General features: G+C 39.3%; 1 protein-coding gene across 1 annotated transcript; it reads left to right on the top strand.

Annotated features, from left to right (window-relative positions):
* The first annotated feature begins 2222 nt into the window (after nt 1-2222).
* LOC140813803 (uncharacterized) lies at nt 2223-21663 on the top strand. Its single transcript, XM_073172552.1, has 2 exons — nt 2223-2911; nt 18609-21663. The coding sequence occupies exons 1-2, from the start codon at nt 2276-2278 to the stop codon at nt 19473-19475; spliced, it is 1503 nt and encodes a 500-aa protein (XP_073028653.1). The 5' UTR covers nt 2223-2275; the 3' UTR covers nt 19476-21663.
* The last annotated feature ends 428 nt before the right edge of the window (nt 21664-22091 follow it).

A 22091-nucleotide genomic window follows, 5' to 3' on the forward strand; every position in this document is an offset into this window, starting at 1 on the left:
TAACATGGCAGCCCCTTCATGCAATCACAACATAAGTTTTTGAATCATGAAAACATAATTTAATAACACCACAAGCATAAAAACAAAAATAATCATAAGGAAATCATGTTTTTCATGCAAACGTAATTCAAAACAATAATATGGTGTGATAGATGAGAAAAATTTAGTTAAGGTGTGTTTTTGCATAAATTAAGCTCGAAAAATACATTGAGATGCGAAGAACGGTGACGAAGAAATCCCTAGGCTGAAATCCTTAAGAAACCCGTGGCTTTCCCTTGCTTAAATCTCGTGTGTGCGTGTGTTTTTTAGGGGAGTGGATAGTCCTTGCAAAGAGAGGGGATGGGGCGTGTGTTTTTAAAAATAGTGGGGAGGGTTTGGCCTATTTATTTATTTATTTAAACCTCCTTGTGCAAGCCTACACTCATTAGAATGGTACAATAGGCTCAATAAGCTCATTAGTGCATATTTAATATATTTCGTTTAGGAAAGTTCGTGAAAATATTAGCCGAGTTCTCAAAAAGTTCATATTTTCGTCGAAAATTGAATATTGTTAAAAATTACGTCTCGACGTATAAAATCACTTTAAAATTCATTATTCTTAAAAACATCATAAAGCATCAACCATATTTTAAATAATTAAAAACAATTATTTAATAAAAATCTTTTCTATTTTTCAGCCATCAATTTTCGTTCCTCGGTCACATCTCGAATAACATTTAAAAATACAGTTTACAAGCATTCGTGTAGAAGGTACATTTTATACATACAACCATGCATATCATATTCAATTAAGCAATTAAAACTATTTAATTAGCTATTTTTCATTTTCCCTAGATTTGCATGCAGTTGAATTACGCATTTCAATTTTGGACCTTACAGAACTAATCGTGGTGCTAAAGAAACAGTTTCTACCACAAACTCCACCGCAGTTTCAACTGCCATATGCGCCTCTTAATCTTGAACTGAAGCTACCAAATCTGGTTCTTCAACCGTTATGAATGTTGTGTCAGTTCTCTTATTGTCATCTTTAAGGACCTTTGTAATACTTCATTCCACGCACTTTTTAATAATTTGAACATCTCGAACCTTTTTTCCCCAAATTTTTTATCCACCAAATCTGGCAGATAACAGAAATCACGTTCCATATATTTATCCATCATTTTAGATATAAAAATATAAATAATAAGTTGTTTTAGGAGCTTAAAAGTTGTGAAATCTAATTTTATAAATCACAAAAACTCATTTGAGACGGTTTCACGGGTCAATTTTGTGATACAGATTTTTTATTTGGGTCATTCATGAAAAATTATTATTTTTATGTCAAAATTATTATTTTTTATTATAAATATGAGTAGAGTAGACTTGTATCACGAATCTTACAAGAGATCTACTCTTTATAAATAATATGTTAAAATTATTGGATTAACTTAATTTAACAACTTAAATATGTTAATATGTTTGGTATTATAAGATTTTTTATTGTCAAAATTACCAAAAAGAATATCATACTATGAGTTAATATAAGTAGTTATATATATGCAAATAGTTTTATAATTTAATATTTTAAAAAATAAATCTATTATATAATATATGTTATTTGGAAAAAAAATATTTAGTATTATTTTTAATGTTTATAAATAAAATTTTGATTTAAAAAATTTTAGTTAATAATTGATTCAATAAATATTAATACTTTTGTTTTTTATATCTTAATACAAATATAAATCAAAACTGCATTTTAAATTTAATAAAAAAACAATGTGATAAAGTGATGATTTAAAAAGTGGGTATAAAATGAGAATTTAAAAATACATATAAGGATTTTTTAGAGAAATGAAATATAAGAATAAGATTTTTTTGAATAAATAGAGAGTATCCTGATTTTTAAAAAACAACTTATAAGCTGTAAAACAACTTATTTTGACAGCTTATAAGTTGTTTGTAACCTTTTTCACCAAACAAATTATGAGAGTTTATAAACACCATCTTAATCTATTAATTGAAAATTAAAAATATATTATACATAAACAACATATATTATTTTTATCTATACTTATTATATTATTAACGCTAAAGATCGGGATAAACTAACTTTTGTAACATAATCCAATTTTTGCAGAAGTACCAAAATTATAACTTCGATCAAAATAAAAAATTAAAAAAAATCTTTATTTTTGTTTAATGAAAAAAAATCTTTATTTTTGTAGTGGATAATGCAAGTTTTCCTCTCTCCTAGGTTTCCTCGTGAACCTCCATGTGAGAGTTTTCTTCTCTCATGGGTTTCCTCGTGAAGCCGCTTGTGGGAGTTTTCTCTACATCGATTTGGTTTTCTTTTCTCACTTTCACGCTCAGAATTTTTCTTGCACCTGAGTGTTTTTTTCTTTTCTCCATGGACCCATATGAAGTTTCTCGATTGGTTACTAACCTCAAACTTTCTTCAGTACCAAATAAAGATCCACCCCTTACAATTGAGGCTGACTCTATTTCGATTGGTGAGCGGCGTATTGAGAACTGCCTTGTGGCTAAGGTTTTCTCTTCCAAGGCCGTTAACCGTGAGGCCTTCGCGACTCAGATTTCTCGCATACTACAAGCCACAAAACACATTGAGATAGGTGCCGTGGGAGATAATCTGTTTCTTCTAGATTTCAAATCCCTCCAGGATAAAAAGCGTGCTCTCTATGGTGGCCCATGGAATTTCTTCAGAGATCTAATTATTCGGCAGCCGAGTGGAATGCAAACGCCTAGCATGATGTCTTTTCCAGAAATTTCCATTTGGATCCAATGCTATAATCTCCCACCTATATTCATGCATAAGGACTTTCTGGAGAAACTTGGTCAACACCTTGGGGCAGTTGAAGAGATTGACACGAAAGAGAATGGCTTCGCGATGGGCAGATACGCTCGTGTTAAGGTACGTACTGATATTTTGAGGCCTTTAAACAATATATTCGACTTTCTCTTCATAGCGATGAGGAAGATGTCTTTGATATTGGCATACGAAAGATTGCTGGATTTTTGCTATAATTGTGCCCGTATTGCACATTCCTTCCGGGATTGTGAAATATAGCGTAAAGAGATTAGTAAGCTGAGTTATGGTAGTTGGTTGAAAGCTTCTACAAGAGGTGGGGGACTTATCAAAACACGACAATCCCCTCCACCGCAGTTCCAAGGCAGCAAGCCAATCTATACTTCGGGCAGCCCCTCCTACGATTCTGAGGACATCGGTGCAAGTTCTTCGAGTGGTTTCTTACACAAAGACGGGAAGGGGGTTGATGTGGCTGGTCAAAGTGTGGATGAGCAATATAAAGAGGGGAGTATAATGGCTATTGATGTATTGAGGACACCAAAAACACAAGGTAGATTGGCTGTAGGTGAGTCACACCATACCCATCCTCATTTGGCTATTGATCAGTTGAATCCAGAAGTTAGCAACCACGGGGAGCAATCTATTGTGAACGCCTGTAGTCTTGCTTATCAGATGGACGACCAGGAGACTACGCAACACTCAAAGCCTAATTCTCATACACGGTGGAAACGAAGGCCCAGGGAGAAGGGTTCTATATTAAGCCAAAACATCATTTGACTACTTTATATAGCAGTAAAGTCCATGGCGAGACGGGTTCTCAGCATGATCATCCAGTGCTTGGGACAAAACGTGCTCTTTAGGAGCCGAGGGATGGTACCAGCACCGACACCAATGAGTTTTGTAGTGTGGAATGCTCGGGGGCTTGGGAACCAATGGGCATTCCGTGAACTTAAGCGATTAGTCGTTGAAAAGGACCCCTCTCTCTTATTCATTTCAGAATCTAACATGAGAGATTATCCGTGTCGATGGTGGAAAAATGTTCTTGGTTTTTTCGGTATGTTTACGGTGAGTTGTCAAGGTAGAAGCGTGGGATTGATTCTTTTGTGGAAACCACCGTTGGATGTCACGATTCAATCCTATTCGTCCGGCCATATCGACTGCATGGTGAAGCATTTTGAGAAATGTTGGAGATTTACTGGATTTTATGGAAACCCGGAGGCTAGCAACAGGCACCTCTCATGGGAGCTTCTCTGAAGGTTATATGGAATCCAGGAATTTATAGGTGTCATGTGGCTCGTAGGAGGAGATTTTAATGAAATTTGTCTCGATCGGGAGAAATTGGGAGGTAATTTGAGGCCTTTACATCAAACTCAGGCATTTTGGGATGCCCTTGATGATTGCACACCACAGGATTTACATGGCAGCGGTGAATTTTTTACATGGGTTAATCGACGCTCATCAAATGATCTCATTTTTGAACGCCTTGATCGGTATGTCGGCACACTGGAGTGGAGACTTTTGTACCCTACAGCTAGAGCCGAATCATTGGAATTCTATCATTCAGATCATAGGCCTATTCTTCTGGAACTGGACTCCGGGACATAAAATCTTCATCCCCATAACTCTATGTTCTGTTTTGAGACTCATTGGGCCACAGAATTGGATTGCACGGAAGTAGTTTCTCGAGGCTGGTGCTCACATGATGTCACACTCAAGCTTTCGGACCGCATCATGAAGTGCAAGCCCTCGGTGCATGGGCTGGAGATCGATTTAGACGCATTCCGAGACAAATAAAGCAAAAAATATCTCTCCTAAATCAATTGAAGACTCATGATAAATGGCATGCGTCGGCAGGCCACATACAGGAGCTGGAAAATCAAATTGAGTACCTTTCCTCCAAGGATGAGATTTATTGGAAACAGCGGAGTAGGGTAAATTGGTTGGCTCATGGGGATAGAAATTCGAAATTCTTTCATGCTTGTGCCTCAACCAAAAGGGTGAAGAATCTTATTAGTGGGCTGCTATATGTGCTTGGTGACTGGTGTTCTGATAAGGGGGAGGGGATGGCCGAGATTGTGGTGGACTATTTCTCTAATTTATTTACATCGGGCGACCCAATGATCCAAGATATGAATCCGGTGCTCGAATGTGTTCAACCGAAGGTTAATGATCAGATGAACTCGGTATTATGTTCTCCATTTTCAGTTGAGGAAGTTAAGAAAGCTTTGTTTGATATGTATACAGAGAAATATCCAGGACCGGATGGTATGTCGGCATTTTTTTTCCAGAAATATTGGCATGAGGTAGGCCCGGAGGTTTCAGAGGCTGTGTTGAGGGTTCTGAATGATGGAGCTCCGCTTCAAGAGTGGAGTGAGACTATAGTCACTCTCATTCCAAAATTTAAAAATCCTATGCTTATGAAGGAATTCCGGCCTATTATCTTATGTAATGTCTGCTACAAAATTGTCTCTCGGGCCTTGACTAATCGTTTTTGGAATATTTTTGTTATGGCAGTAGATAAGTTCAAGAGCGCATTTGTCCCAGGCAGACTGATAACAGATAACATCTTACTGGGGTATTAGGCTCTACACTGGATACGAAGCAGGAAAAAGGGGAGCAAGGGATACGTGGCATTAAAGCTCGATATGAGCAAGGCGTACGATAGAGTTGAATGGGGCTTCCTAGAACAAATTATGGATAAGCTCGGATTTGATCCTATATGGTTGAGAAGGTGATGCGTTGTGTTCGTTCTGTCAACTACTCGATGTCACTCAATGGCGGTATTATAGGCCATGTTAATCCGAGCAGAGGGCTGTGTCAAGGGGATCCTCTATCACCCTTTCTGTTTGTTCTGTGCGCTCAAGGGCTGTCATCGATTTTGAGCTCCTTTGAATCTCGTAAGTTGATTACTGGTGTCCGTATTGCAAATTCTAGCCCCCAAATCTCTCACCTATTCTTTGCTGATGACAGCCTCATATTTTTAAAAGCTACTATTGTCAACTGTTTGAATCTTCGCAAGTGCCTATCGTTGTATGAAATAGCTTCGGGCCAGCTAATAAACTTTGATAAATCATCTTTATCCTTTAGTCCGAATACAGATCCAGTGATTGCTGATCAGATAAAGAGGATGTTGTATATCTCCACTACGCAGGGCCATGAAATTTACCTGGGATTGCCGAACTTCTCTTTGCGTAACAAAAAGCTCCAATTCAGATATTTAATTGAGACTATAGTGAAATGTTTGAAAGGGTGGGGTAACAAGACATTTTCTACCGGAGGCAAAGAAACGTTAATCAAGTCTGTTTACAGTCCATCCCCACGTATGCTATGTCTTGTTTCCATATACCTAAGGCGATCCGTGAGGCTATTGAACGAGAATGCGCGAATTTTTGGTGGGGCATGGAAGAAGGGAGAAGGAGAATGCACTGGAAAGAGTGGCATACACTATGTGAGCCAAAATGTATGGGAGGAATGGGTTTCCGTAACTTAGAAGCGTTCAATAGAGCTCTTCTGGCGAAATAAGTATGGAGAATTGCCATTAATCCAGACTCTCTTGTAGCTCATGTTTTTAAGGCTAGATATTTCAAGCATCATGATATTATGGACACTCCGTCAGGAAATAATCCCTAGTTTATTTGGCGCTCACTTTTGTCGAGTAGAAATCTACTGAGGAAAGGCCTGTGTTGGCGGGTTGGTAATGGAGAAAAAATCGCAAATTTTCGAGACCAATGGATTCCGGGATTGTAGTCTCTAAGGCGGCCTGCAGATATCCCAAATGATCTTGACAGAGTAAAATCTTTTATCGTGAATGGAGCATGGAATGAGTCGCTGATTCGAACCACCCTCCCGTCTTATATAGCTGAAGATGTCCTAGATATCCCACTAACAAATAATGTGATTGAGGATTCTCGATTCTGGCTCTATGATCCCAAAGGAAAGTACACTGTGCGGAATGGCTACAAGCTTGAAGTCGGGTTCTTTGATACGCCAAGCCATACCTCGACCACCCATACGAAATCTTGGTGGAAATTTTTATGGTCATTGTCAGTTCCTCCTAAGGTTCGGATTTTTTGGTGGCGAGCCTTGCACAACATTATTCCATCTCGGGCGAACCTGCTACGGCATCATGTTCCCGTCATAGATCTGTGTCAGTTGTGTGGTTAGGGTCATGATTCAACCGAGCAAGCTCTGTTTTGGTGTCCATTTTCAAAGAAGTATTGGAAGGATACAATGTTTCTTCCTTTTCTGAAACTGGTAAAATACATGAATTTCTTGGATACCTTCATCCGAATGACAGCAATGTTATGCAAGGAAGATATGGAGGTTTTTGCGATGCGCACATGGGCTGTATGGCATGATAGATTGCGGCTTTTGCATGAGAAGGTGCCTGGATGTGCTCATTTGGATGTGGAGTGGAGCGCCTCCCTTTTGAAAGACTTCAAGGAAGCTCGTGAATCCTTACTTACCGCACCTACTCCGAAGCCAAAATCCCAGCTCGAACGCTGGACGAGACCACCGGTTAACACCTTGAAACTTGAGGTAAATGCGGCGGTTAATTATTACACTGGTGGTTATTCGATTGGGGGCATAGTGCGAGATCATGACGGTCAAATATTGCTTGCCTTCGGAAAACGAATCTCTAAGCCACAGTCGGTGGTTTTCGCTGAGCTCCATTCAATAAAAGATGGGATGAGGCTGTTTCAGGAACGTGGGATAGAAGCCCATGAAATGAAATTATTACTGACTCTCTGCTGGCGGTTCAAGCAATCATCAAACCAGTAGAAGATTTTAGTTATTGTGGAGCACTGGCTTTGGATATTCGGAACTCATTGGATAGCAGCACTGATACCGATCTTAGACAAGTTGGCAGATCGGCGAATCGATTGGCGCATTCACTTGCATTTTTTTCTCTTTCTTCCTCTGCTCCTTTTGTTTGGGAAAATGGGGTTTTTCCGCTTTCGTTGGTGAATCTTGTAATAGACGATTTATTGCATTTTGAATAAATTTACAAGCGTTACCATCAAAAAAATAAAATAAAATAAACATACTATTTTAGTGAATTTGTTCCCCTAAAGTTATTATGTCAGTTCCAAATTTGAAAATATTTATCTAAACTTTCACACTTTTACATTATATATATAACCCATGATATAAAAATTATAGAAGTCAAAATTAAAAAATTAATTTAAAAAATTATTTAACGACAAAGCGCATAATTTCTACAACAAGGATACTTACCATTGGTCCAAGTGGCATTTCGTCTCACAAAATTAAAAAATAATAATATTATGCGGTAGAGTTTAAAGTTGGATGTCGGAGTAATTTGAATCCTTAGGGTGTGTTTGGTTGATGTAATTAAATAAGGATAGATGAATAATCACATACTTATCTAATGTTTGGTTAAAATTTTAAGATATATTGTTGGGGATCGATGTAGAGTTTAGAGGGGGGGGGGGGGGTGAATAAACTCTTTTCCTTTGATGATAGCTTTTGCAAAGGGTGCTAGAATCCTGTTAGAGATTGTAGCCTATTCTTATTCGAGTGTAAGTCCAGCAGATCACAAATGTAAGTGCGGAAACGATCCGATGGAGTAGGGTGAAAGCAGTAATAACAGTAGGCAATAAAACAGTAGTTGTTTCTGGAAGTTCGGAGATAAAATCTTCTACGCCTCCCCTTCTTCTATTTCCAAAAGGTATCACTAAAAGACTTTGGATTTTACAGTACGACACTTGTACACATCTACTTTAGCAGGGCTTATCTTTTGCCTACTGAAACTCTTAGTAACTAAACACAAAGTGATTCAGTATAACGAAGTTCTGGAAAAGACTCTTTTCCAGTTTACAAACTCTTCTCGAAATATAGAAAAGTGTTTTGCTTGAAGAGATGAGGAAACAACAGTACAAAATGATCTCCAAAGATCAGGTGTATAATATGAAGCGTATACTACTTTTCTGCAAGTTTGAGCTTAGAAGATGGTGATTGATTCGTGGTTGCTCAAAGTAGCGTTGGATAGATAAAAGATCAGCGATGTTCTCCAAGTGGTTTTGATCATATATATATATATAACTTGAATCTCAACGTTTATAATCAAAAAAGGCTCTTTTGGTGTTTGAAAGAATCAGCTTTATTCCTTAAATGGATCCTGCAAAAAGCTTTCAACCCAATCAATCTTGTTACTTACTAAAATAGGTAAAGCGAATTAAATGACTTAGTACAGCATTTAATGGTGCAATAATTAATTGTACTCGATAAAGTAACTGTAAATTTTAAGACTACTTCCGTTAGCATAGAAGACGTCAAGTTATCCTAATTCAAGACTAGGTTCTGCTTCTGGTTATCTAAGTTCTGAAAACTTAGTCATGCTTTTATATTGTCTATAGATTTTAACTAACAGTCTGCTGGTTTTGATTCGTCTCGCCACAATAAATTCAGGTCTAACAATTTCCCCCTTTGTGGTGATGCCAAAACCTGGATGTTAGCAAAGATAGATAACGGCAATATAAACAACAAAATATATTAAGATAATCAAACAACAAAGGTCCTAGTTATCAGTGCCAATGTCTCTAAAAATAATTTCAACATCCTGATCATCAGCATTTAGATCTCTTCTGGCAGAGGATTCTGCCAAGTCTCCAGTTCTTCTATCTTCTGGTTGACTTCCTTCTGGTTGTGTTTCTTCCCCCTTTTTGGCATCAACGGCCATGACTTGAGAAATTAAGTAGTCCATAGGCCTAGAGAGATTCATTATTCCATTGTTGAGCATCTCCAGATATGGTGTATGATGAGATACTCGTTCACTTAGAGTATTAAGAGATTGAGATTGAGACTCAATCTTGGAATCCATTAACTCCATTGTAGTAGAAACTGAACGAATAACATCATCATGGTCGTAAGTCGTTGGAGAATGTCAGTTTGTCCGAGCATGATAGCACATTGACTTCTGGAAACAGCCTGTCTAAAAACAGTTGTCTCAGCATGCATTTTGTTAACAGATTCCATCGTGCGAAATATCTCTTTAGAAATACGGTCTCGAAAAAGCTGTGCGCCACTCACTTCTGCGGCATGTTCACCCGATATTTGCTTTACCATCTCCGATAGATTGTTGAGATTTATTTGCAGAGCTTCTATCTCAAATTCCATGTTAAAGATTTCTGGTTCCAGATATGGAGTTCTAGTGAGCATACGCTGCCTGATTTCGGCAACATGGGCAATATGAGCAGCAGAGTCAGAAACAGATACAACCAATGCAGTAGAGACTGGAAACTGTGATGGAGCAGTATGAGGGATCGTGTCCAGCAGAGCAGTAGAAGGACCAGGTTCAGCAAAGATTTCTTCTGGAGCAGTCGAGAGAGCATGTGCTGTAATCGCTTCTTCAGCAGCAAATGGAGTAGGAGAAGTGAATTCAAGAGCATTGATTTGTTCAAAACGACATTCTCATCGTGGTGAACATTTTCAATTGTTTCCAATGGTTGCTCCGAGGGGTGAGTTCAGATGACCTATGCAAGAGAGAGGTCATTTCTGTTTGATGTTCAGCAGAAAATTTCTCAAGACTTGGTAATGGGTGATCGTCTGATGCTTCCATGGGTTGGGATTCGTGTGAAGGTTCTGAGGGGAACACATCCTGATTTGATTTTGGTGGAGCAGCAGTAAGAACAATGGACTGAATGACCTCATCCACCGAGGTCAGCTCTTGAACAAATATCAAAGACGATGATCGAGTAGGCAGTTCTGGTAGTGCAGGAGTACTTTAGACCTCTGCGTTTACGGGAGCTGTGGTCCTTTCCTCAACTGGCTGTCTCTGCAAAAGTTCAGGAACCATGCCTAACCTGTATGAAATAGGCTTATCAAAAGCCTGCTCTTGAGTGTGAATCTGTTCAATCAACAAATTCAATATATCAGTGATAAGCTTGATAATATCCTGATCATGAGAAGCAGTAGGACTCATTGGATCAAAATTAGACTTTAGATTTGTCAAAAACAGAGTCCATTTCCTTCTGCTTTAATTGATCAGGGATGTAGTTTCTTCGATTCATTGCCTCAATGACATTTTTGGTTTTTGCAGTAGCAAAAACTTTCTTCTCATGCTTCATCATACGTCCCAATGCGTTTTAAGTACGTAAATAAGTGAGAGGATGAAAAACTCTCAACTTCAGCCATTCATCAAAAAATAACAAATTTTCCTTGGAAGATTTTTCAATTTCCTGAAGGTGGAGCTCAATGCCAGTTTGTACTGTGTTTTTGGTGTGTTGAAGCTGGGGTACTTCAAATAAATTCCCTTTTCCTTTTCCAGTAGGAGAAGGCAGCACAGATCGAGTAGTGGAGGATCCGGCTAGTGAATCTCGAAAAACAACTCCAGTAACAGGTCTGAGAGTAGACACTGAAGTTGATGTTGATGAAACAATAGCATCTACTGGTGCGATGACAGAGGGGACAACAGTTGGTTGTGAAACAACAATAGTGACTACTGGATTCGAAACAGACTTGGGTTTCGGTGAGTTGACAGCTGGAAATACTTGTCTCAACGGGAAAGTATCCAAATTAGCAATGACTGTTGTTTTCTCGATGCGGATGGTAGTTATGGGCTTCTTCTTGCTCAGAGTTGCTACTGGAATAGAATCTTTAGTAGGTGCAGCTGATTCTTCAGATACAGTCTTCTTTGAATCAGTCGAGACAATTACTCTTTTTCTTTTGATTTTCTTTTGAACAGCTTGGCCTTCGGCTTGGGCATCCCCAATCTCATTTTTCATTGAAACAAATTCAGCCACATTTGGCTTAGGTCGAAGATCAAGCACGTTATCAGCGTCTGCCATAGTTACAGAAGAAGCATCATGTTCAGTGGTAAACGGAAATCCAGCATCCTTCAACATCTCGCTAATTTGAACAGCAAAACCAGTACTTTTTCGTGAGATCATTTTTCGCATGACTTTGAATAGAAACCAACTCCAATCCACCTTAATATCAGAAGTGATTGCTAACATCACCTGAAATTTTTCCTTGTTTAAACGATCAAAAGTACCGGCTTTCACAAGAAGTGCCTTCGCCACAATATCAACGAGTACTTGGTACTCCATTTTCAGAAGCTTCTTGAAACAAGAGGGAGAGAGTTCCTCTCCAGAAGCTGAGAAGGTAGAGAGGGCAATGGGCATTTCTTCCTTCATAAGTCCTGACAGATCAGAGGTGCCTGAGATTGAAAGAAAGAAAGTTGAACCAAGTAGAGCAGCATCAATAGAAATAGATTCGTCCCCCTGAGAATAAACAATATTCTCATCTTGAACAGTTGCTTTGGCGAAGAATTCCAAAAGTGTGGTCTTGTAGATAATAGCGGGTGCTTCCAGAAACTTTCGGAGTCCAGATTTCTCAACAGCTTTGAACATCTGAACATGTCCTTCATCCTTGATGGTAAGTACTGATACAAAGTTGACTTGATAAGCATTGAGAATGTAAGCTCCAGCCATTTCTTCACCTGTAAAGGAAACAGCTTCGAAGTAGATTATGGAATCAAGATTAAAAAAAAATCAGTAGTTAGAGAGTAAGATTCTGGAAACGTAAAAGATGAAAAGAAGTAAGAGGAGCGGTTAATATTCAAAAGAGAATGTACAGCCGTCAATGTAAACACAAGGACACGTGTCAATATATTTACGGTTGAGTAAGGGAAAAGTCATGCAGAGCGTGTCAGAGAGACACTAATGATTTCAAAATTTGAAAAGTAATAAAAAGAGCGGTCTGTCGAGTTGATTACTGAAAAAGACCAGAATAGGGTTTGTCGTTTTATGATAATATCTACTAGAAGTCATAAGATGCTGAAATATTTTCAGCATATTAATACAAAAAACAGTAGACACTTGTTTTATGAAAAAGACAAACATCCTTTCTGCTTTTGACAGTGTATAAAAGTGACAGTCTGAAAAATGATATTGTTCCCCCTGAATTCATGCAATTAATAAATGCGACGATACGGTTTCTGAGGAAAAGATAGATCAATCTTGGTATTTGTGTAGTCAGATCGATGTCTCTTCAGCTTCCCAAAATTCTATAAAAATATGTAGTGACCCGTTCCAGAATCACCTACTAATCAAGAACTAAGCATGCAATTAACTTAATTAAAAACAATCAGAAATAAAGGCGGAAAACTGTCACCAAAAGATAGTTATACAACCCAATCGAAAATCCAGGACAACTCAACTAAAATGAAATATACGGTACAACCATATCGAATCAAAAAGATACCGAAATACTAGACCAACCAGCTACTCAACGTCCTCCTCCTCCTCCTCCTGAGCTGTCCAACCTGAGGCCTGCCCCGTGGGAATGGGGTGTCCAAGATAAACAAAACCGAGGACGTGAGCGATAAGAACGCCCAGTACAAAAGCATGAGTATACAAGCCTATATGAAATGCACATGCTATGATATGATACCAGGGTAGTCAAGAAACAGGAGTAACAAAGGATCTCAAAATGCTCAGTCTAGAGGCGCCAAGTGGATAGTGCCGCGCGGTACTCCTCTGGGTCACTGCATCCACTACAAGAACAGACGTGGACCTAAAATGTCCCGGATCACCGAAGCCCTCCCGACCCATCGGCCACTGTGTACTCTCGGTGTCCATGCGTCCACAAGACAAGACAGGGCTGAGCGGCCCCACAAGATATAGCTTATCTCGAAAGAGATACAGCTCAACAGTAAAGGCTATCTCGAAGGAGATACGGCTCAACATGAAATGCAACATGCATCATAAAACGTGACATAATAGCATGCATCATATGACATATATCAATGCACCACATAATCATGCAACACATATAAGGATGTATACTCAACCAGGATATCTCGGATAGTACTTTCGTACCTCAAACCAGCAGATCCTAACAATCAGTCCTAGACTCACGCCTGCGTCCGCAGTCAGCCCACTGGTGCCGCTAGCTCCAAACTAGAGCACAGCTCCGCTACAACACTAGTAGCTCCCCGCTAGTGCCCGAACCTCGGAAAAAGACTAGAACCTGTCAGAAACGACTGAAATGCTCTGGAACACTCTGAAATGGCGAGTCACAAATGAAGCCTCGCGCCTCTATTTATAGCCAACGTTCGGACGATCCGATCCACTTCGGACGCTCCGATCTGGCACACTTCGGACGGTCCGAACCCTGATCAGACGATCCGAATCTTGCATGTCTTCCACGAGTACAGCCACCTGTCTCGGACGATCCGAACCCTGATCGGACGATCCGAACTCTTCCACGTGTCCAGAACCCTTCCACGTGTCCAGCCACCTGTCTCGGACGGTCCGAACCCACTTCGGATGATCCGAACCCTCTTCGGACGATCCGAACCTGGTTCGGTCCTTCCGATCCCACCGAAAAAATATAATTAATCCAATAATTAACTCAAATTAGGTATCGGGATACTACAAAATACCTGCAAATTCACAAACTAAATCATTCAATCTTTTCATCAAACCAACACAAATAATAAGTTCAAGTGAGCTCTCGGAGTCTTCTCCAGAGTCAGAATCAGCAGAGGAATTCCAAAGACAACTTCCAGCCTCTCGTAAGCAGATGTTTGAAGACATCCTCTTTCAAGATATGAAGACTAGGAAGAAAATCCTCAGTTTATTAATATGAAAAATCAGTTAGATTTTTCATTCTTGTTAGGACTAAGCTGAGGGATAATCCCCTTCACGAACCACGATCACGCAAAGCGCGTGGATCTCAGCAGTCCTTAGATAAATTCCTGCTGAAGTACTTTGCAACATAGAAGTACTTCAAGCAGATGATATTAACAAATGTAGTAGATAAACTCAATGTAATGCTTCTGGTTTTATGAATGAAAAATCTCATTTTGACATGTTTTGTTTATCTGCTGCTTTCATTGAATGAATAGTAATAATAATAATAATAATAAAATTGAGTAAGAAAAGCTCAGTCTGTGTAATTAAGTAGAACGGTTCGGTTGACTTGAAACTCTTCAACTTCTTCACCAATAAATGCAACATGTCTATAAATGATAAGACAACAAGTGTTAAGAAAACAATAATTCGATATGTCGGACTCAAGCAATTCGGATGCCTTTAGCAGTACGCATGTCTTGGTAACACCAGAGACACTTTCACATCTGGAAGCTTTGAAGAAGACCATAGAGGAATATGTTTGGCTAAAGGTCATGTCCGTATGGTTCAAAGTGCAGGAGCTACAGAATGTGTATCAGAATGGTTTGGCTTCTACTACTGCTCAAAGAGCAAGAAAGTACAAACGGGAGTTTCAAGTTGATCAAGTTTCTGAGCTTGCTACTGAAAGGGTTCTGCTTCAAATGATGCTCTGGAAGGAGTGGCATCCGCTTGAGAAGATTTCCAGCACAGAGTCTTTTAAACAAATTAGGAGTCATGAGTTGAATAACTGGATTACTGAGTGGCAGGATTCTGTAGATACTTAACTGTGTAATGTAACCTAGTTTCGATTACATTCAAGATGAAATGACAGTATTTATCTTAAATTGCCTTTTTATTCTTCTGCAAAGAGAACAGAGTTAACACAAAATTGATAATAATTAACTAGATGATAAAATTAATAAAATCAAGTTAAATCAATTAAGCCCAATATATTTCGAAAGTAAGAAAACTTATTCTCAGGCAGAGGTTTAGTAAAGATATATCCTGCTTGTAAATCAGTAGAAACATACTCCAGACGAATGTTCTTCTTCGGCACATGATCTCTTATAAAATGTCTGATGTCGATGTGCTTCTTTCTGGAATGAAGTATTGGATTTTGCGTGATTGCAATGGCACTGGTATTGTCACAGAAGATAGGTGATTCTGAGGCTTGAATTCCATAGTATTTGAGTTGTTGTTGCATCCATAGTATTTGAGAGCAGCAACTTCCAGCAGCAAGGTATTCTGCTTCTGCAGTATACGTAGCTATGGAAGTCTGCTTTATACTAAACCAGGAAATCAACCTATCACCAAGGAATTGACAAAAACCACTTGTGCTTTTTCTGTCTAGTTTGCAACATGCATAATCAGCATCTGAATATCCAATAAGATTGAAAGATGAATCATTGGATACCATAATTCGACATTTTGAGTTCCTTTTAAGTACTTCAGAATATGTTTAGCAGCAATATCATGAGATTGCTTGGAGTTAGATTGAAATCTTGCACAAATGCAAACAACAAATAAGATATCAGGTCTACTGGCAGTAAGATACAATAGTGAGCCAATGAGACCACGATATTGAGTTACCTCTACTGAAATTCCACTTTCATTTTTATCAAGCTTGGTAGATGAGCTCATTGGAGTGGAAGCAGCAGAACATGCTTCCATACCAAACTTTTTCAGTAGCTCCTTAGTATACTTGGCTTGATTTATGAAAATACCAGTATCAAGTTGTTTGATCTGCAATCCTAGGAAGAATGTTAATTCTCCCATCATTCTCATTTCGAATTGATCCTGTGTCAACTTAGAAAACTTTGCACATAGTTTGGGGTTAGTTGATCCAAAAATAATTTCATCAACATAGATATGCACTAATATAATGTTTATTCTTGACTAAAGTGAATAAAGTCTTGTCTACTGTGCCAATTGTAAAATCATGATTGATAAGAAACTGTGACAAAGTGTCATACCATGCTCTAGGTGCCTGTTTTAAACCATACAGGGCTTTGTGTAATTTGAATACATGATTAGGTGAAAAATGATCAATAAAACCTGGAGGCTGTTCGAGTGTAAGTCCAGCAGATCACAAATGTAAGTGCGGAAACGATCCGATGGAGTAGGGTGAAAACAGTAATAACAGTAGACAATAAACAGTAGTTGTTTCTGGAAGTTTGAAGATAAAATCTTCTATGTCTCCCCTTCTTCTGTTTCCAGAAAGTATCACTAAAAGACTTTGGATTTTACAGTACAACACTTGTACACACCCACTTCTGCAGGGCTTATCTTTTGCCTACTGAAACTCTTAGTAACTAAACACAAAGTGATTCAGTATAACGAAGTTCTGGAAAAGACTCTTTTCCAGTTTACAAACTCTTCTCGAGATATAGAAAAGTGTTTTGCTTGAAGAGATGAGGAAACAGCAGTACAAAATGATCTCCAAAGATCAGGTGTATAATATGAAGCGTGTACTACTTTTCTGCAAGTTTGAGCTTAGAAGATGGTGATTGATTCGCGGTTGCTCAAAGTAGTGTTGGATAGATAAAAGATCAGAGATGTTCTCCAAGTGGTTTTGAACCATATATATAGATAACTTGAATCCAACATTGATAAGTGCAAGATTTGCACTAAATTTACCTTTGAATCCATTTTGAATTATGCTTGTTTCGAACAGAATTACGCGTTTTTGGTTTGTTTATGTTGACATTTCAGGAATGGAGAAAATAGCGGACACGAAGCCAAGTGAACCAAGAAGTGCATTACCACGAGCACGCCATGGGACAGAAGTGCGCGCGCCATCGCGCCACTTCACGCGCACTCGCGCGCACATAAACTCAAGCCTCGGAAAGCGCCTCGCGCGCGCCCGCGCGAGATCACGCGCAGCCGCGCGCAAAGATGTGAAGGATGATCGACAGTGGCTGGCGCGCCACCGCGCCAGTTCATACGCACCCGCGCGTACAGACCCGAGAGCAACGCGCGCCAGCACGACTTCATGCGCGACCGCGCGCATACATGCACGGGCAGATGAACAGCAACTCGCGCGCCACCGCGCTCGCGCCGCAGCCAGAATAGGTATAAAAGCGCGATCGCTAGGTCAGAAAAAGGGGGCAGCCGTTTTGGTAGAGAAAACACCTCGGAGGGCTGGAGAAATCAAGAGACGAAGATCCGGAACGCGAAGATCGATCGCAGATACGAAGAACGACGGATCTGGACACAGAGACGACACTTCGGATTTGTCTTTTTTCTTTCGTTTTTATATTTTCGTGTAACTCAATGTCTGAATCTTCAAACATGCATTGTGTTTATTTAGATTTCGTGATGAACTAAATTCCCATTCTAGAGAATGACATAACTCTGTTGATACGATGATTTGACACCGTTATTTGTTTGATTGAATTCCGCTTTCGTTTAATTGTGCTCTCTGCGTTTACTGCACTGCAATTTACTGGCCATAAATTGTTTGTTGTTTGATTAATCTTATAACTCGGGAGAGGGGACTAGGATTATAGATCATTAGAGACACATCGTTGAATGTTTACAGCGTTCGGAAGGAGTATAACTTTAGCGAGGCTTAGTAAGAACATTGTATGCGCTTATCTATGAAACGTAGATTCTAATTAGGAATAATTGAATCGAAGTTGATAGATACACTTTATTCGTAACTTGGGAAAGGGGGAATAAAACAATCTAAGTGTTCTTGGCCATTAATCGATTGGAATTCAGGAATATAAATTAAACTGTGAATAATTATCGTGGAAACTTTGTGAAATCATTTCTCTAGATACCTTCTCTCATTATTATCTCTCAATCCGGTGATTTAATTTATTCATTGCTTTCAATTAATTCGTTTAAACAAACAAAACTGATTATTGATTTTTCTAGATAAAGTCTTGGCTATTTTAATTACAAGAATTGATATACATTTTTATACACACTCCTCGTGGGATCGATACTTGTACTCAAAAGTACATTTTACTATAACTTGACATCGTGCGCTTGCGAGCAGTTAAAAAAACGCGCAACAAGTTTTTGGCGCCGTTGCCGGAGAGTGTCAAATTTGAATTTATATCAGTATTGTTACCAATTAGTCTAGATTTTAATTTAGAGCTTTTATTTTTATTTTGTTTTATATTGATTAAGTTTTCATTTTTTCTGCTTGACAGTGCATGCTAAGATTGCAAAACCCCGACTCGCTTATTTTTGATCCGGAGATCGAACGAACTGCAAGAAGATTAAGAAAAGTGAGAAGGGAAGAAATCAAAGCGATGGCTGATAACAGAGAAAACAACAGACAGATGCCGCCTGAGGCTATACCAATCAGAGATCACTTCCGACCAGTGATCAACACGCACTATTCTGGCATTGCTCGAGGAACCATCAACGCCAACAATTTCGAGCTTAAGCCCGCATTGATAAACATGGTTCAACAGAACCAGTTTGGGGGAGCCACTACTGCAGATCCTCATCTACATCTCAGAACATTCTTGGAGATTACAGACACGGTAAAAATAAATGGTGTTTCTGATGATATTATTCGACTGCGCTTGTTTCTTTTTTCTCTCAGGGATCAAGCAAGAGGATGGCTCCAATCACTGCCATTAGGGAGCATCACGACATGGCAGGAGCTGGCGACGAAGTTCCTTTCTAAATATTTTCCACCTGCGAAGTCTGCACAATTAAAGATTGAGATCAGCACTTTTAGACAGACTGACTTCGAGCAATTGTATGAAGCTTGGGAAAGGTATAAGGAGTTGTTGAGGAGGTGCCCAAATCATGGTTTTGAAGACTGGGTACAAATCGAGCTTTTCTATATTGGATTGAATGGTCAGACGCGTACAACTGTGGATGCAGCGGCGGGTGGCACGATCTTTTCCAAGTCTCCTGCTCAAGCCTATGACTTACTTGAGCAGATGACTATTAATAGCTACCAATGGCCGTCTGAGAGGTCAGGATTACAGAGGACAGCTGGAGTTTATGCTGTGGATCCTATCACATCACTCACTGCGCAAGTCTCAGCGTTGACTACATAGATAGCAACCATGAATAAAGTGAGTACATCAAACACTGAAGGACCACCGCTTGTTGTTGAAGAACCACATTTTCTTGAAGAAGTCCAATATATCAACAACAAAAACTTTGGAGGTTATGGAGGATATCGAGGTAACCCTCCCCCTAACACCTATCATCCTGATTTGAGGAACCATGAGAATTTTTCATATGCAAACAATAAGAATGTGTTGAATCCTCCACCGGGGTTCAATACATCAAATGGGGAAGGGAAGCCATCATTTGAGGATTTAGTTGGGACATTCATTTCTGAATCTGGCAAGAGGATGGCTAGGACTGATTCTAGACTTGACAACCTCGAGACACACATGAAAAATATTGGAGCTTCGTTGAAAATCCTGGAATCGCAAGTTGGGCAGATAACGAAGCAACTCACGTCTCAACCGTCAGGCGCAGTACAAAAGACTGCAGATCCAAATCTGAGAGAGGTGAATGCCATTTTTATGCAGCATGAGGAGATTGGTGTGGTAGGCAGCAAAGAGAAAGAGGTTGAACTTACACATGTTCAGAATGAAAAGCCAACTCCAAGCAAAAGAACCCGAGGTAAGAAATCCGAGAGGTATGATTTAAATCAATGCATTGATATTTCCTTACTTCCCTACCCTCAGAGATTTTTACAATTACAAGCTGAATTTAAAAAGAAAAAAAGTCTTGAAGATCTCAAGACCCTACATTCTAATATTCAGTCTGCAGAGCAGGAAGATGTGGCATTTAATGGAGGAGATGATAAGGAGAAGCAAGGAAATCTCCCTCAGAAGCTACAAGACCCCGGAGAATTTGTAGTACCATGTGAAATAGGGGGTAAATTAGTTGAAAAAGCCATCTGTGATTCAGGAGCAAGTGTGAATATAATGCCAAGTTCTCTTTACGAGAAACTTGGATTGAGCAGGATAAAGCCCACAGGACTAAGCTTGCAAATGGCGGATAAATCGGTCAGGACACCGCTAGGTGTTGTGGAAGATGTTGAACTTAAGATTGATAAAATAAGGCTTCTAGCTGATTTTGTGGTACTTGATATTGAGAACAGTCAAAACGTTCATGTCATTCTAGGACGACCATTATTGGCTGCTGTTGGAGCTATTATTGACGTGAAACGAGGAAAGATGACCATGGAAGTTGAAGGTCAGCTGGTGGAAATAAAGGCATCCAAGATATCATACGATCCACCATGAACAGGATGGGTATAGTCGGGCTAATGACGTTAAACCAAGCGCTGTGTGGGAGGCAACCCACAATTTATTTTCTTTAGCATTCATTTTGTTTTTATTATTTTATTTTATTTTACGTCCTGAGTTGTTAATTTTACCCACCACCAGATCTATCACCGCCGCAGCCCATGGAAATGGATGACTCAGATGCTGCGGACAACAACTCGAGCGCCCGAGTTTTGACACTCGTGCGCAAGGTATGTGTTGTCGTGTTCTTTATTTCTATACATTGAGGACAATGCATACTTTAAGTTTGGGGGGAGGGTAAAATTGCGTTGCTTGTTAGAATTTTTAGAATTTTTCTGCAAATTTTTTTATTTTATCGCTCAGTAGTTAGTTTGATTTTTTATCTATTGTATGCTAGATTTGTTAGGTAGAGTCATGGATAAGAAAAATGTGTGGCCGATGATGAAAATTGAATTGTGGTCCTGAAGTTTATATGTGTTCATGATAAATTAAGAGTCACAAATATTTTGCACTGTCGTGTTTATTGACACTATCGTTGCTTAGAGACAAGTTGCATGCCTATGATGCTAAATAGATGAGGGAGATCTTGTTAGAATAGGTGCCCGTCGAGCCAATTGTTGGCCGAGTGTTCACAATGAAACTCTATGTATAAGCAGTCTTTATTTTAATAATATTTGAAATTATTATTTTGGCACATCTTTATCTGTATACCCATGCTAGTTGCATAGATAAAGCCCTTGAATATACAAATAGTAGAAAGAATATGAGATGCTCATATGATGAGTATCATGAAACTCATATTTGTAATACTGTATATTCTAAACGGTTCCTAGTCGATTCAGCCGCCACTAAGAAGGATATAGACCGCTCGAGTTAGAGACTAGTATCTGCGATGTGAGTACCATGTTTCATTGGTAGGGGACATTGTGATGTCCGAGCATGCAGATAGGTGCTCCTGGTAGAGTGCACTGAACAACCCTCCATAAAAGGACTTTCCAAGTGGTTCTCACTTATCGAGTGGAAAAGTCCTGGTTTATGGTTGTACACCATTAGTCCTTATGACCCGGGACAACATTGAGACTCTATGTGCTAGCGTTTCACTTTGACTTGTTTACCGACTCTTATGGGGTCATCAGGTGGCAAGGTTGGGTGATCTGTCGAAACATATAGGAGTCGATGCATTGTAGTCGGGGATTCACCGCTTACCTTCGGGTATGGATATCCTATGTGTTATCATGTGTATGTAGGTTGAAATCTCTGGTCAGAGTATGGTGGTAATTATGAAAGGGGTTTCATAGATTACACCATCGATGCAACTACGGCATGACACATAGTATCGATTCATTGACAACTCTCGATAAACCAATGGTTGTCGAATCGGTCGGGATATATGAGTTGAAGGGA

Source organism: Primulina eburnea, chromosome 15, assembly GCF_022965805.1.
Source record: "Primulina eburnea isolate SZY01 chromosome 15, ASM2296580v1, whole genome shotgun sequence".
Classification (NCBI taxonomy): Eukaryota; Viridiplantae; Streptophyta; class Magnoliopsida; order Lamiales; family Gesneriaceae; genus Primulina; species Primulina eburnea.

Excerpts from the sequence above, each read along its gene's own strand:
- LOC140813803 (XM_073172552.1), top strand. The coding sequence starts at position 2,276 with ATGGGTTTCCTCGTGAAGCCGCTTGTGGGAGTTTTCTCTACATCGATT. Across the intron at positions 2,912-18,608 it reads GCAGATACGCTCGTGTTAAG|TGCATGCTAAGATTGCAAAA; the intron begins GTACGTACTGAT and ends TCTGCTTGACAG.